Source organism: Podarcis raffonei, chromosome 10 (genome assembly GCF_027172205.1).
Source record: "Podarcis raffonei isolate rPodRaf1 chromosome 10, rPodRaf1.pri, whole genome shotgun sequence".
Classification (NCBI taxonomy): Eukaryota; Metazoa; Chordata; class Lepidosauria; order Squamata; family Lacertidae; genus Podarcis; species Podarcis raffonei.
In genome coordinates, this window is record NC_070611.1 from 24842294 (window position 1) to 24858467 (window position 16174).

Below are 16174 nucleotides of genomic sequence, written 5' to 3' on the forward strand. Positions count from 1 at the left end.
ATCCTGTGCATTCAAGTAGTCCATTTGACCAAGTTGCACCTCATCCAGGAAGGAGGAATACTGATGAAACTGACCTACGGAAGGCACAAGCCAGGCTGGTGGAAATCATCATGAGTAGAGCTAGGGCGACGAGAGTTCAAAAAAAATTGAGAGCAACATTTTGGCAACCGCTGTTCTAGAGGACCATGTGGCATTTCATGAACTTTGGAGTATCACAGTGAATTCTCTCCTGGGTAAGGACAGTCCTTCCTGCATTCAATGTTTAGCTAAGGGAATTACTGCAATACACTTTGCACAGACTACCTTGTTAACTTATAAGGTAGGTGGCAACTGAGAAGAGGGCCTTTTCTGGGTAGCAACTGAATATGAATCTCTACCCAGATCAGTTTGGTTTTCTCCCCCTTTTCCTTTCCGCCAACAAGCAATAATTATTTTTGGCTGAACTTCTGGAGGCAAAAGATTAAGAACATGTAGTTTTCATTTTGTCTGCTGTTTTACTCCTGACATTTACCTGATCTGGGGATTTATGAGCTAATAAAAAGTCTAAATATCATCTACATATAAGAAGCTGTGGATCACCGAAGACAGCAGTGCCAGCACCGTTATTAATATTTACAGAGCAGTCCTACTGATAGCTCACTCAATTTTACAATTAGTGTCAAAAGTGCTACTTTGCTTTAAACAGTTGTAACCCTTTTATTGCCGGTATATAATTTCCATGCAACACTCACACAATTTCATTTCAGACAGACGCTTTGAGGAAAAGCAGCTTTCAGATATAAATAGCTTTTATTATCCAAGTTTCAGCATATGATGCGTAACATTTCTTGAAAGATTTCATGTGCTACTTCAGTGTAAAGTCTGTGAGCCAAGCTAGAGGGGTCCATGGCAAGTACACCAAGGTCACTGCCACAGCCAGGATGTTTCATTTTAAAACACGGGTCTATAAAACAGCTTGTTCAGAGGCATGCTTAACCCTACAGATATTCTTATTAGAATCCCCCCCCATCTTATTAGACTGCTAAAAACAATGAACCTTGAAACAAAGCAACCCTCAGCACCATTTAACCAAGTGTTAAGAATTATGCCAGATTCACGAGCTATCTTACTCACCAATAAAGTGCTACAAAAGCCGCCTCTCTCCCCCCATCAGATTACATTCTAATCTACAATACAGATCCATCTAGGGAGCTAATATACAACATTGTTCTATAGATGGGCAAGAAGATATCTAAGAGAAACATAGTTTTTTAAAAAGTCTCATTTCACTTTGAACACCACAATTAATCACACTAAACAGGAATTCAATTTAACCGAACGAAGTCAAAGGTCTTCAGAAGAGCTTGCTCTAGAACACTTCGCCCACATCGGCCCTTTTATCACGGCACTTGTTTCGAGCCTTCGTCCGGGCTTTGAATGCTGCAGAGTTGTACAAATGCTATAAAAACAGCAGAGAAATGCAATCAGCGTTAACATTCCTTCTGACAAGGTTTTGGGGTTATGCATTCATTTTGCACAGACACGCCCCAGTGTATTTGACAACAGTCAATGTGCAAAAATGAGAAAGATTTGTTAAATCTTGTATGCTGCCTTTTGACCTTTACATAGTTCTGCATCAACGAGTTCTAAATAATTCAAGTGGTGGTCTTAGCATTAAAAATTAAAATTACAACCACAATACTTTGTTGATGCAATTGTTGCCTAAGATATCGCATGGCTGGAAGAAAATTCTGAAATCCTTATGATTGCTAAGCAACCATGCCAACATAGTTGGGCTTCTCAGATTTATTATCTGTTTCCGTTCTGATTTTCCACCATACAAATGTATCACCAAGAACCTGGTAAGAGAGCTGATCGTAACACTGATATCCTGGTCACTGTGAAAGCAGATATGCATAGTAACTGTTGCCAGCAGCTGCCACCACTCCCCAACAGCACATTATGAAGGCTGTGCACACAAGTTGTGTATCAAGATAAATGGAATTCTAAGGTAAGGTTTACATACTCAATAAACGTCTCTGCAAAATGTTCCTAAAGGACACCCCTGAAGAGAAATGGAGTTGCCAAAAGATTGCAGTTCAAAGATGCTCTGCTTGCAAAGGGACACTTATGTGGAGTCAAAGCTGACCACATAAATGAAGTCCCCATGTGAATGTCTATAAATTATATCACAACAACTGAAGCAATTTTTTCCCCACCTGGTGAGACCCTTCTCAAGGGAGGGTTAACCCTTCTCATTCCAGCTTCAAGGCCCCACATGGCTTTTTAAAAGCTTCCATTGGCGCTAAGGCTTTTTAAAACCCTAAATGCTACATCAGGGTAGGGACAAACTGGGAGGAAGACCTGTGGAGCAGAGGTCCCACAACGCAAGACAGCATTTATTTTTGCGGGTCCCTCCGCCATGTGCTACTTTTATGATTCTGGGAACAGACTGCTGTTTATTTTTACACTGACCACTTTTTAAAAAGAACTATTTAAACTTATGAACTTCATAAATTTGGAAGCTGCAATATAGTGCTTTCCTTAGCCATAAGGTTAACTAGAAATGAACAATTTGATACACAATTGGAAGGTGTATGTTTCAGGGGCATGGGTGGCTGAAGTGCACTAGCAGAGATCCCTCAATAATATGGCCTATGTATACTCAGGATCATCTCTTCTCTGGCCTGTCAAATTTATCTCAGCCATCACCCCGGTTCTCTGTTATGCCACCTGTACATCCAAATACAGAAAGCCATTCACAGTTGCTATCTACAACTGTGAAACCACCAGCTTCTCTAACAGACTAGAGGGCTGTAACACCTTCTGAAAGAGTAGGCTGTTGGCCCAAACAGTCAAGATGGAACAGATCAAGTTCTTTAAAGTTATTTCTATCAACAAAATCAAAAAGCAAAGGCCAGGCTTTCTAGTAGTACATCACTGCATATTTGGGGAATTTATTTTGGGGGGGGGGGTGGACACCTACTCCAACTCTATTTATCTGTACTGCTTTCCCCTCTTCTTTTCACCAAATTACAATGTCTGCCATGATGGAGAAACCCCAAGCCCAGGATTAGGCAGTGCTGAGCCACATGCTCAGGTTGTGCTACTGAAAGCTCTCTGAGGGTACAAAAAGACCAAGCAAGACACAGTTTAAGTTAGATCAGGGTTCCCCAAACTTGGGTCTCCAGTTGGACTACAGTTCCCACCATCCCTGACCACTGGGGTCCTGGCTAGCTAGGGATGATGGGAGTTGTAGTCCAAAAACAGCTGGAGATTCGTCTGGGAAACCCTGAGTTAGATGCTTTTGTCAGGAGACTAATTCCTGTGCGCCCCAGGGCAAGTGGCAAAATCACAAGGCAGAAACTGCACCAAATTTAAAAACCAAACCAAACCAAGTAAATCAGCTTAACAGAATGTGAGTAACATACCCTTTCAAAACGGGGAATCTTCATGGATTTAAGTGTTGCCTCATCAAGCATCAGTGGCGGCCCGAGTTCAAAGACATTCCGGAGAAGCTCATTGGACTGGATAAAACATTAAGTCATTAGAGTTGAGCAAATGTTGCACCTTCAAGTGTTCAACCATTGCTTGTGACATATCGGCTATCAAGAGCTGCTAAATGTGATTGTAGTACCATTTTTGTTTTCTTTCCATGGCTAAAAATCTAGGAGGGTCCTACTCAAGTAGAGATGAGGTAGCACCATAAAGCAATTTCCTGTTCTCTTACCCCAGTTTGTGTTTTTAAAGTAGTTTAAAAGGCAGTAAGTACCACTGCCATTCTATTGAAAGTTTTTAAGTTTACCTGCAAATGGTATTGCATCCCCGATCCTAAGATTTCCTTGAAAGTATCGTATGTTTGTTTTTTAACCCAGCAGTCAATGTACATGCGCTCAGGTCCAAATTTGACAGTCTCTGTAGGGAAGTCATGCTCCTGTCAAAATAAACAAGCAGTCAATCTCAGGAAAGTGTGGTTTTAGAAATGCAACTTACAGCTGAATGCACCCTAGCTGCCGCTGCAAACTAAGACAGTACATTGCTTGACTCTATTTGTAAAGATCATGCTAATTTCATGACTTATTCTCAAGTGGAGATAGCTGAGCCAGACTCCAATGTATGCCTCCCAAATACTGTTGCAGGCCTTGGATTCTCGATAATTTGCTCTCATTATAAACATCAGATTAAAATGTAAGAACTAAAAACAAATCCTGTGAAACACAATTTTTGGACCTAGTTGCTATCTCAATGTACTGGGTCCCCATCCCCCCCCTTTAATGAAAGCAATTCAGGAATTATTCATGACTCAAGATTCACCTTTGACTACAGGTTAGTCCTCTGACAGCAGTTTGCTCTTTAGACAAAGCCAGTGTCTCTACTGAAAGACCTGAAGTTTCAAAAGCACCCCTCCCCAAAATGCTATTCCCTAAGCAAAAGTGGCCTCCATGGATGCCGTCATTAGTATTAAAAATAAAACAAATGAGATCAGGTACAATATATTCAATAGGTGTATCTTAGAACTGAGCAACGTCCCTTATACTAAAAAGAACAAGCTTTTCAAAGCACTTGCTTTTCAAAGATGAAGTCTTAACCAGTAACATTTTATACATTTTTTTACATTTGCTCATTCGTCTTTACCTCTACAGCTCGCAAGACATCTCTGAAGACAGACCGCTGTTTCCGTTTGTCCACTTTAGCACGGTGCTTGTTCCCATCTGTAGCTAGAGCCTTCAGTTTCTGTGTTAGAAGCTCCATATCTTCATAAAAGAAATCCTAGTCAAATAATGAGGGGGAAATAGCATGTTATTTGTGGGAGTTGAACTTCTTGAATATTTTGCAAACCGTATTTCACATTTCCGTTAGAATGGCTCAACTGTCATACAACTCTTCATTAAATGGAGAGATCAAGTTATAACAATACTAAAAGCTAGGTGTTCTGAGAGGTTGTAGGATAAAATAGCCCTTTAAGGGCAAAATGTCTTCTGAAGTCTACATTTGCTTATTCTATCCATCACCCTGAAATTTAGAAGGGGCAGATTATTCTTTGTCCTAACTGGAAACTGTAAATTAACCTGATGATTATTGTGCATGCTTGGTTTTGTTATTTTAAATTGTTTTGTTGCTGCAACCTGCCTTGGGACCTTCTGGTGAAGTGTGAGAAATCAATATAATAACATTATTAAGGTTATAAAGTGTCTTTTAGTAGGGGTTTGTTTGGGAATGTAGCCATCATTTCACTGTTCTGATGTGAGTAGCTTCAAGTGAGTAGATGCTGAAATGGTTCTGCATTTCAGACCTCTGGTTTAACAGATCTCCTCTTTCCATTCATGACTACTAAAACTGAGTCAGCTATTGATTCCACCTTTTACCTCCCACATTGTTTATATGTGTGTTTCAGTAGCAACACTGAATATCTTATGTTTCCTTCTCATCTGACTACACCTGTCTGCCCAAGTTGTTCATCACACGATCCTATGTAATGTCTTTATTGGCTGTTCCTATGAGTGGAAAAATTTACTAGTGACAGCTCAATCATTGAAACAATGAGTAGGCTGAAGGATTATTTGGTTTTTGGCAGTGTGTAGGAGCCAATGTTAATGAGGTCAAACAGATGCCATTAACCAAAGTCAAATGCTGTAATCAGAGCTTAAAGTTTTGAACGCTCATTTAGATATTGTGCAATGGACTGGCTGTCTTGACAAATCTACAGTTATTCTTTTTTCTACCATCCTGGGTCACCTAGAGTTTTTATAGGTACCTTACCAAGACAGGTACATAGTTAACTTGAGACTTTTTTCTTCAGTACTGTTAAAGAAAACGGTAAAGATATTAATAAAAAGACCTTCTTTGGAGATCTTTAAGCAGAGGCTTGACAACCATATGTCAGGAGTGCTCTGATGGTGTTTCCTGCTTGGCAGGGGGTTGGACTCGATGGCCCTTGGGGTCTCTTCCAACTCTATGATTCTATGATTCTAATATAGCCACTTTAAAATATGATAAAGCAAATTATGGAAGTCTGAAACAATAATGAACTAAGATGATCTTATTGTATCAGCTACCTATATGCGACCAGGTTCGATTCAAGATTTTGGTATTTAAAGAAACTTGCAGTCATTGCAGGTTGTCTGGCCTCATGCTGTTGCTGTTTTTATTAACTGGATTAAAAATAATAATTCTCATTGAATTTTTATGTATTGGTGGAAACCACCCTAGAATGATAATCATGTTATGGGGGAAAGTCTACAAATTTGGAGAAATAAATAATTTCCCATATATCTGGTATCTCATGTAAGTTTATGATTATGGGAGTGATGTGTTCCCCCCCCCAAAACTAAAACACTGCAGGGTCACATGATCTATCGCACTCAAGGGACACGGTAAGACATAACAGAGCATGACTTCAACTCCTCAGAAATATGATCCTGATTTTTGCAGGTGTTTGATTAGTTGCTACTAAAATATTACATTTGAGCCAGATTCTAATAAAACCTATATATGATCAAATGTTATTCATACGCAGAAAGCCATTATTTCTCCATCAGATACACGAAACGCCCAAGACATAGCATAAAAGCTATTTACAAAAATATGCTCTCCCCATCTCTTTCCCTGCAGAATCATTCTCTGAACTTACCCCATCTGTTTCTCTTGCTAGTTCAAACAGAAGAGCCAAGGATTCCCCAGCAGCAATCCTCATGTTGACATCGTCACAGGATAACAGGATGGGAAATTTATGCAAATGCCTAGGAAATTTGGGAGCATGTTATTGATCTGCGTTACTGCACACAAAGCTATATTTGATTTAAACTGCACTTCTGGGTATGGTTTCCAAGGGAACAGAATACGCACATTTCAAGTTTCTTCTTCACTTCATTCATTGGGCAGATGGTTAACAGAAGCGTCCATGACAAGAGAGCGCTGATGTGAAGAACTGTATTCTGGGTACTGGAAATGCTATTTGAATTCCTCTCGTTCTGATAGGATTTTGTGAAGATATTTTCCAGGCATTCCATGGTTGTATACAATTCCTGGTTTAAGAAACAGACCGAGACCGTTTAATTCACTGTTTGATCTGGAATGGTTAATTCATAGCTAAATAATACCGTTCATAAAAACGTTTGCTTACTGTGATATCATCAGTGGCAATAAAGCAACAGACTCCTAAGCAGGTGGCACACTAGAAAAAAAGAAACAGAAGTTAATGCTTTTAACTTTACTGCTACATTTTGTCCTCACAGAACAAAAGACCAAAAATGAGTGAGTCTGTTCTAATTAAAAGTGGTTTAAATCATGTAACATGCTTCTGTCCTTGTCTTCAGACAAGACAACAAAGCATCCTTTAACAGATCAAACAAACACTTTGCAAGTGGTTTCATACAAAAACAAGGGATGTTTACAGTTTTGTCACTGTCTTGGCCAGATCTCAATGTTTAAGGAAGAACGTTACAGGAAAACACTCCCAGCTCCCTAGTGGTCTCTCCTTCCTTCCTTCCATCCTGGCTAGCTCTAATACTTCCAAGGGACATTACCCACCAAACCTGCAAGAAACATTCTGAGTTACAATTGCTGTTTTTATCGCCGTGCACCAGGGGTCACCAATGTGGTGCTTGCAAGCAAATCTACACCCACAGAGGCCTCCTTCTCCCTGGCGGTATCAAGCTTGAAAGAAACGTTTTAGAAGAGGTTGTAGTGTATGCTTGGTTGCAGGTGTGTGTGTGTGTGTGTTTGTGTGTGTTGTCCACAACTGCCTCTCCATCCTGTGGAAGTTTCCATGGACCCAAAATGGTTGTCATGCGCTGTCGCCAGCAACCCTACCACGGAGAGTAAGCGTGACACACAGGCATTGCCTGAAGGTTCAAGACTAAGTTATAAGCCTTGATGCCAAGTCTTCCAAAGAATAAGACACCAATTAACCAGGGAAACATTTTTAGGCCCTCAGGTTCCAACACACGTCACTGCAATATGGGATACAAGGCATCCACTTGCATTTCTCCATCCCAAGTACCAACTTTTTACTTACAGCTTGCCTTGCTTGTACACTTGCTGACGCATCACAGAGAATCTTCTTCAGAATCGGCGCAAGGGTCTTATATATTTCCTCACTTTCAATTCCTGACCCCAGCTGCACACAAAGCAGACAAGCCAATCCTGCTGCTGCACGCTGCTCATCGCTCTTGCCTAAACACAGAAAGCCAGTCATGACTTGGTAGAACTAAATGCGACAGCAATTAAACCTGATAACAGAATAATGCTATTTTATAGGAAGAGAGATGCACATTACCTTTCTTTATACAGCGTTCGATGCTATCTGTTAGCGTCATTCTCCTTTCCAGGATGAACTCGTACAGTATTTTTGAAGACAGGGCATTTTTAAGACCTTCAAGAGCTGACTGCCTTGTCTTCGCACTATTGGGGAGTTCATGGTAAAAGGTCAGTTGAAAGCTCTGTGCTGCAAATCTCAATCTGGTTGTGTTATGCATGCTTTAGATTCCACCTCTACCTCCTTCCCAAAAGGCAGAACAACATTTAAGGCTAAGATTTGCAAAGCCAAGATTTGAAAAACTACTTAGCAGAGCTTCCCATACTAGCACTCAACCTCTGCTGTGGCAGACACCACATTCGCCCAATTTCTCATTCTGCAATCCTTAATGTCTCAATGCCAAGGAAACACTGCTCATAAAATGTTTTCTCTTCACAGCTCTTTTCCTTTTCTAGCCATAGGGAAAGACTCTTAATCCAACATCTTTAGGAAAAGAGCATTTGAGGGAATGGTAACTGGAGGAAGGTAGATATGGCAGGGAATAAGACTCAGGTTTAAATTGAATAAATTCCCAGTGCCTTTAGAAAATGACAGAGTGCTTTCTTGAAGTAGTGGTGAGCTGAGAAATCATGGCAGGCAAGAACATTGAAAAATGATGTGGGTGGAACAAGCTGAAAAAAGTCACTTTCCCTATTATTATCTATTCCCAAATTAAGACATGATGAAGGCTGACTTATACAGTAGCTATCCTAAATGTATCCTAATTCATAGGATTTGCTGCCAAGCTAAGATACAACTTCCTGAACAAATCTGCCCTTGGGTACAATAATTATTACTTATTAAACTTCTATACTACCCTTCATCTGAGGTACAATATTATAAAGCTCCTATGACCTCATGGGAAAGCTCTAGCCCACAATTTGCAAAATCTTTTAAGCCAGCCTCCTAAACCAGGTATCTTCCAGATGGTGCTAGACTCTTAATTTGCCCACCAACCCCAGACAGTGCTCAAGGACAGGAGCCCTAAACATCCGGAGAACAAACATCCAGATGGCCAATTTAAGCTTTTACTTCTCAGACCTCCCATACCTCTTGTCCAATGTGAGGTCAATTAATCCCTTCAGCTTGTACTCCAAATCTTCTTGCGTTGCTTCCTCATCAACTTCAGGCCCTACACATATGTGACAAGACAGTACAATTACAATTAATAAACCTAGCCTCACAGAATGAGTCTTCAGAGTCTTGTGGAAATTATACATATCTGATTTAATTCGTGTAAGGTCTCCTCCACTTCTGCCTGGCCACCAAGCCTTCAGTGGAGGATCTGCTCTGTGTATTTCTGGTCTGACCCCGTAATAAATCAATTCATTCATACTTGATCTGCTCTGTTTTCCACTGCTGGGCAATAGTGGAGTTGGCAGATAGATGGGGCTGGACCTCCACTATGGCAGCCAGGTTTAGGAACTGGCCCCATTACTAAAGGTGTTTTGATGCCATGTAAAAACATTTATTCATTTGTGGAGGGGGAGAATAATCTGGACAAATAACCCCCCTAGAGTTTCTACTTGTACAGTGGACCCTCCGGATACGAATCAAATTCATTCCGGGAGTCCGTCTGCAACCCGAAAAGTCCGTAGGCAGAAACGCTGCTTCTGCGCACGCCGCAATTGAGCGCTTCTGCGCATGCGGCAAAACCCAAAAGTTATGTATCCAGAGCGGTACGTAACTAGAGGGTCCACTGTATACTCTTTCAGAAAGGGGGCTTTGTGAGTACCCAACACAACTATTACTTTGTAGTAAGCAAAACTTGCTTCACTCAATGACTAGTCTACTCCAGATAATAATGTGAACGTGTAACACAAATACATGAAACATAAATTCTTTGACTTGCCTTAAGTTTCATAAAGGAGCTACAAATTAGACCCCCCCCCAAGTTATCTTGAGGGTTAGGTGCTTTTAAATAAAGTAGCATTTCGAAATAAAATATACCACATTCAATCCAAACCAAACTCTTTCCAAATGTAATAAGCATTTCATGTCTGCAGTAGTTTCCTAATAAGACACAAAGGTTAACATACCATCCTCAGTGATGCTGGAAGGATCACTGAAGCCACTGCAGTGACTCATAGTTTCAATTGATGCATCTTCATCACTAAAAGACTGCATATTTCTGTGCTGGGCACCTAGGAAAAGCATTTAGAGCAGTCAACATTAACACAGGGTAATACTCTGGAATGTCTACGCCATCAAGACCAATATACTGCCAATTTTCTATTTCTAAACCCTAGAAGTAGGGGTCCACTGCAGACAGAATTATGTGTTGGGAAGGAAGACCAACTGACAGCTATATCTCAAAGACAAATTATTTCAACAAGCCATAGTTCTGTCTTACCGTATATGCGTGGCAGCCTGTTTTCAAACTATTCTGCTATCATCTATTCTTAACTGCCTAAGTTCTTTTAACCTCCCAGTATCTGCACATTAAACAAAGTGTAACATTCCTCTGCTGTCAACCATTTGCAACATGCTACCCGGCCGAATTTCTCTGGCCAAAGAACAGCCTTGTTGGCATAGAAGTAAGCTTTTACTAAAACAAAATGGGAGGCAGGCAGTCCAACACACAGCAAGTATACAAATGTGGCAGGAGCAGTTTAAAAGACTACCCTATTATGCATGTTGCATTTCTAGACTTCATCCAACTTCATTTGCAGGCCCAATCACAACTATTACTATGGGGCACCACTAAAAAAACCACTAAATATAGATATTTTTATAAAGTTTTAAAGTCACAGTATCAAACTCAGGTAGAATAAACAGAAAGCATCAGAATTCTCAACTCTTGGGGCGGGGGTCAAGCAATATCTAGCCAATTTCACTGGGTTAGAATTGCTGTATACTTACCACACTGGCCTCACATGTTAATTTTATCAACAGCAACAACACATAATTACATCACTGAGGTTGCATAAATGTCTAGTGACTAATCTTCTTCCAAGATGCCTAGTTCTCATCTTTTTATTTTGAGCAATGAGCAACACCTTGCTGCTTTTAGACCTATTAGATGATACCTGTCACAGCCTTGCAGGTATTTTCAGATTACCAGGAGAACCGGAGAGTTTATTTCTGTGTATAATTTAAATGGTACCTAAGACTAAAATATATCACGGCATATGAAACAAAGCTAAACAGATTAGATTTGAGCAGCAAGTTGTATTATTAATCTGTGCCTTTACAATTTATATTGCATTTTGAATCTTTTGCCATCAAGCACACAATATGGGTCCAATTGCTCAATCTTTGTGAGCATTTGTTTAGGATAGAGGCCTGAAGGAACATAACCACATAGCTTTATTTATTGCTTCACCACAAAATCTAAAGCTGTCCATAGCAAATACCAAAATGATTGGAGACTTGTCCTCCCATTTAAAGCCTTTCAGTGTCCACAAATACATTTACATAAGTTGTTCTCTGTCTCGATTTCATCTTGGCCCGATATACCTAAAGGAGCATCTCCAACCCCATCATTCAGCCTTCTGAGTCTTCTGGCGGCTCCCTCACTGCGAGAAGTGAGGTTACAGGGAACCAGGCAGAAGTTCTTCTCGATAGTGGCACCCTCCCTGTGGATCACCCTCCCAACAGATGTCAAGGAAATAAGCATCTATCTGACTTTTAGATGGCATCTGAAGGTAGCCCTGTATCAGGAAGTTCTTAATGTTTGATATTTTATTATAAAGTGTTGGAAACCGCCCAGAGAGTCTGGGGAAACGGGCAGGGTATAAAAAATAAATTTATTAGTAGTAGTAGTAGAAATAGTAGTAAATCTGTCTGTGCTTGGCTACCGAGACCATAAACACATGACCTTTCAAACACATCTATTTGGAGGGGATCCCTAACCTGGCAGACAGAGAGGACCTGAAATACAGGCCAGGTGGCAACCTTAACAGAGAACAAGAAGCTCGCTTCCCGCCACCCGTGGGGGGAAGCCAAGCAGAGAACTACAGCCCCCATTACGCCCCGCGGCGGGGGCGCATGCGCGCCGGCTCCCTCACCTGATGTTCCGCGCGGGTTACCCCCTCCCCGCCGCTTGGACTTGGGCATGGCAGCGGCCTTGTAGCGGCGACGGCTTCGCGCGCGGCTCCTTCCCGGTGCTCCCTCTCTGGGGTTCTCGTCGGCCTGGCTTTTGTTTCTTCCCCTCGCCCGGGCAGCGCTGACAATCAGCCGATGGAAGAGCAGGAGCGCTTTTTATTATAGAAACGTCTCTGTGAGGCCGGCTTCCCGGACCGAGGCAGCGGATGCGATTGAGGAAAGCAGGCGATAGGCAAAGCTGTAGCAGCGGCAGAAATCCCCGTGGATGCCCGTGAACGGAATCGATACATGTTTCTCCTCTCAGACGCCAAGGAACTAAAGGCGGGGGACTGACGCTGACGTGGCTTTTATAGGGAACCCAGCGGAGGCGGAGGCGGTGTAGTGACGTTGCAGGGGCGTGGCTTGGAAATGACCAATGGCAGCCGCAGGTTTCCGTGACGTACAAGAGGGGAGCCGCGCATTGACCTCTGGGGCGTGTGGTTCCCCCCCCCCAAAGCATCCCTTTCTCTCGAAGTTCCGCGGTCGTTTACAAGGGCGGTGCCTCTTGCAGCTGCCGCTTCATTTCTTCACCTTCCAGACATAAGGGATAGTTCCAGGCCCCCGTGGCATGCTGGGAACTGTAGTCTGTACCCTTTCCGGGGCCATTGCGGTACACGGCGGTCTCACGTCGGCCGCCCTGCCTCCGTCGTTGTCCTCAGATAACCTCCTGGTAGTTCACTGTTCCAGACAGAAACTGAGGCGAAGGTTATTCGCTTGCACAGCCCTCGAGCGGAGGCTCTCCAACATTTCTCCATTGAAAATAAGGATATCCTCTTCAATAATAACAATGCATGAAATGATATCAGCTCCTCCTTAGCCCTGGAAACTTTGAAAGCCCAAATAGCACTTTAAGTATATTTTAACATAGGGACAGTGATTTATTATTTTTATTCTTTTATTATTAAGTTTATATACTGCCCCATGCACGCAGATCACAGGATAAAATCACAATATGAAACCACAAAATACATAATCAAAATAAAAACAAGAACAACCCAATAACTCCCCGCAAATAATCAGAGAGGGAAAACAGAATTTAAAACACATGTACACAATACTTGTAATAAAAAAATAAGACATGAAGAAATCACACCCTAAGTAGACTGGTAGTAAGTACATAGTTACCAGCATACATACTCTCCAACATTTCTCCATTGAAAATAAGGATATCCTCTTCAATAATAACAATAATACTAATACAGTCACTCTGGGCAGCTTCCAACATACATAAAAATACAATGAAGCAATAAACTTTTTTTTTTTAAAAAACCCACCTTTCTTATACACTACATGCTTCAGATGATTTCTAAAGGTTGTACAGTTACTTATGAAAATAGGGGTGTCCTAAGGAATAGCGGGACATTCCAGGATCAAATCAGAAACTGGGACAGCTTCTGTAAATCCAGGGCTGTCCCTGGAAAAGAGGGACACTTGGAGGGTCTGCAGAAGACACATACTTTAAACATATATTTGATTTTTCTGATCATTAGGATTTGGACATTGATACCCTTACACATGTTTATTCACAAATAACTGTAATCCTATCCCCACTTACCTGGGCGTAAACCTCACTGAATTACTTATGATTGCACAGTACGCCCCACTGAGTTTAATAGAGTTTACTTTCTTTTCTGTTTACCAGATTGGAGTGCAAATCTAAATGAAAATACCTACAACAAGAAGAGTACAGTAGGGGAAATTTTTAGTACAGATTATTTTATTATGGCACAGCTTTTCATAGGCACCTGTCTACCAAAGTACGTAAGAGTCCTGCTGAATCAGAGCAAGGGTCTATTTAGTCCAGTCTACATAGATCTGGGTGACATGGGTGGCACTGTGGTCTAAACCACAGAGCCTAGGGCTTGCCAATCACAAGGTTGGCGGTTCGAATCCCTGCAACGGGGTGAGCTGCTGTTGCTCGGTCCCTGCTCCTGCCAACCTAGCAGTTCGAAAGCATGTCAAAGTGCAAATAGATAAACAGGTACCGCTGCGGCGGGAAGGTAAATGGCGTTTCCGTGTGCTGCTCTGGTTCGTCAGATGACCACATAACCGGGAAGCTGTACGCCGGCTCCCTCGGCCAGTAAAGCGAGATGAGCGCCACAACCCCAGAGTCGTCTGTGGCTGGACCTAACAGTCAGGGGTTCTTTACCTTTACATAGATCTGGGAATCTGGAGAGCTTCCCTTCTTGTCCCTCAGACAACTAGTATTAAGGGTTACCTGCCTTTGAATACTCAGTCAATTCCTTTGAAGAACCTCAAATTCTAGTGTTGTGAGACTGGGAGAGAATTTTCTGTCCAATTTATCCAAACCACATACAATACTATAATCTCTACCAAATCCTGCCCCCTGCCTGGTTGCCTTCATTGTTGATATGGCTGATATTAAACAAAAACCAACCAACCAACCAACCAAGTCTATTATTTCTGTCCCTTGTAGCTCTTGTAGACTGTAGTTTACAAAAGCGTATGCCAGCATATATTCATTTTTCCTAACAACTTTTAAAGCAATTTAAATTGTGCAATCCGATGCACAATTACTTAGGATAGGAGTAAATCCCATAGAACAAAGTGGGGATTAGTTCTGAGTAAAAATGCATGGAATGCATTGTCAAGTACTAAATAAAATAATATTACATCACATTTGCCCAGACACTATATAACACTGAAGGCTTCAGCTGATGGTCAGCAGAAAGCAGGTTTGCCACATGCTTTCACTTTCCATTTGTAGCAGTTGTCTCCATGGAAGCTGCTAAAAATAGAATATATTTCTTATTTCTATGTCATAAACAATCTCTCTAGTTACATAGGTTTAGGCTGATTAATAGATACACGTGGTAAGAAGCTGAGATCATTATGACTAATCTATTGTGTATAATTACTTAGGTCATACATTTCACAACATGATGACAAGAGCTTAGAAACAATTACATGTACAAACTCTCTCTGTGTGTCACTCCCTTCGAAGTCAACTCTGAACATTCCTTACATTAGGTTTTCTCCTATATAATTATTGATCTGAGCTTGATCCAAACTATGACAACCACCTATGAAATCTGGATACTACGGATATTCAGTTCCAAAAACCAACATCCTGTCGAAATCCATGTTTCCCGGGGAAATTGTCTATCAAAATTGTAAACGGGAGCTTGGCTTTCAGATGGAGACAGAACACTTTTCTTGTTTGATATTAATATTTCAGCATAGATGGGTGTCCTGTCTATAACCAAGGTACAGTTCAGCCCCTTGCTGAACAGCATTACCTTAATCTGCATATGTATGGCAGTATACTAAATATTGAAACCTTTGGAAGGAATTTCACATCGTCTCTGTTCTATGGCAGCTGGGAACCAGGACATTGTCCTTACATTATTTACTTTAGGCATCAGCTTAATATATATGTCTTCTCAGGCCTATGGTATTGGACCTAACCTTTTAGAAAACATACAGATTCAGGGCTAGTCTGAATTGTAATTGAATTTGCTTCTGTTTGGTTCAGTGCTGAGGCCACAAGTATTTGCCTTCTGCTCCTCGGTTTGGATTGCATACAGTGACCAAAACCAACTAGCTTTCTCTGAAGCAACAGCTGGGATGTCTCAGATGATGCCTTGCTGTGGTTTCTGCTTCACGTTGCCCTTTCAGTTCAGATTTTCACAGCTGCACGAAATGTGAAGGTATTAAAAAAAAGAATTAAAAAAAACCAATTGCATGGAAGAACACCTGCTACTTCTACCTTTTTAAAGTTAAAATAACTAGAAGAATGGAATTTGTTCAGTCAAAGCAGGGACAATGGCTGGGATGAGTGGAGACAATGAA

At 41.4% G+C, this 16174-nt stretch overlaps 1 protein-coding gene across 1 annotated transcript; it reads right to left on the bottom strand.

Moving 5' to 3' along the window:
- Positions 1–770: 770 nt before the first annotated feature.
- IFRD1 (interferon related developmental regulator 1) lies at positions 771–12449 on the bottom strand. Its single transcript, XM_053405722.1, has 12 exons — positions 12286–12449; positions 10315–10419; positions 9326–9407; positions 8258–8382; positions 7997–8154; positions 7103–7153; positions 6826–7004; positions 6611–6719; positions 4615–4749; positions 3785–3913; positions 3411–3506; positions 771–1438 (listed from the first exon to the last, which is right to left on the bottom strand). Exons 1-12 carry the CDS (start codon positions 12332–12334, stop codon positions 1349–1351), a joined length of 1308 nt encoding a protein of 435 aa, XP_053261697.1. The 5' UTR covers positions 12335–12449; the 3' UTR covers positions 771–1348.
- Between the last annotated feature and the right edge of the window lie 3725 nt (positions 12450–16174).

Bases quoted from the DNA above. Each gene is read 5' to 3' on its own strand.
- IFRD1 (XM_053405722.1), bottom strand. From the start codon at position 12,334: ATGCCCAAGTCCAAGCGGCGGGGAGGGGGTAACCCGCGCGGAACATCA. The intron at 8,383-9,325 runs GTATGGGAGGTC...ACTCCCCAATAG, and splicing joins GACCTCACATTGGACAAGAG to TGCGAAGACAAGGCAGTCAG. The intron at 8,155-8,257 runs GTAATGTGCATC...TTCTGTGTTTAG, and splicing joins CGAACGCTGTATAAAGAAAG to GCAAGAGCGATGAGCAGCGT.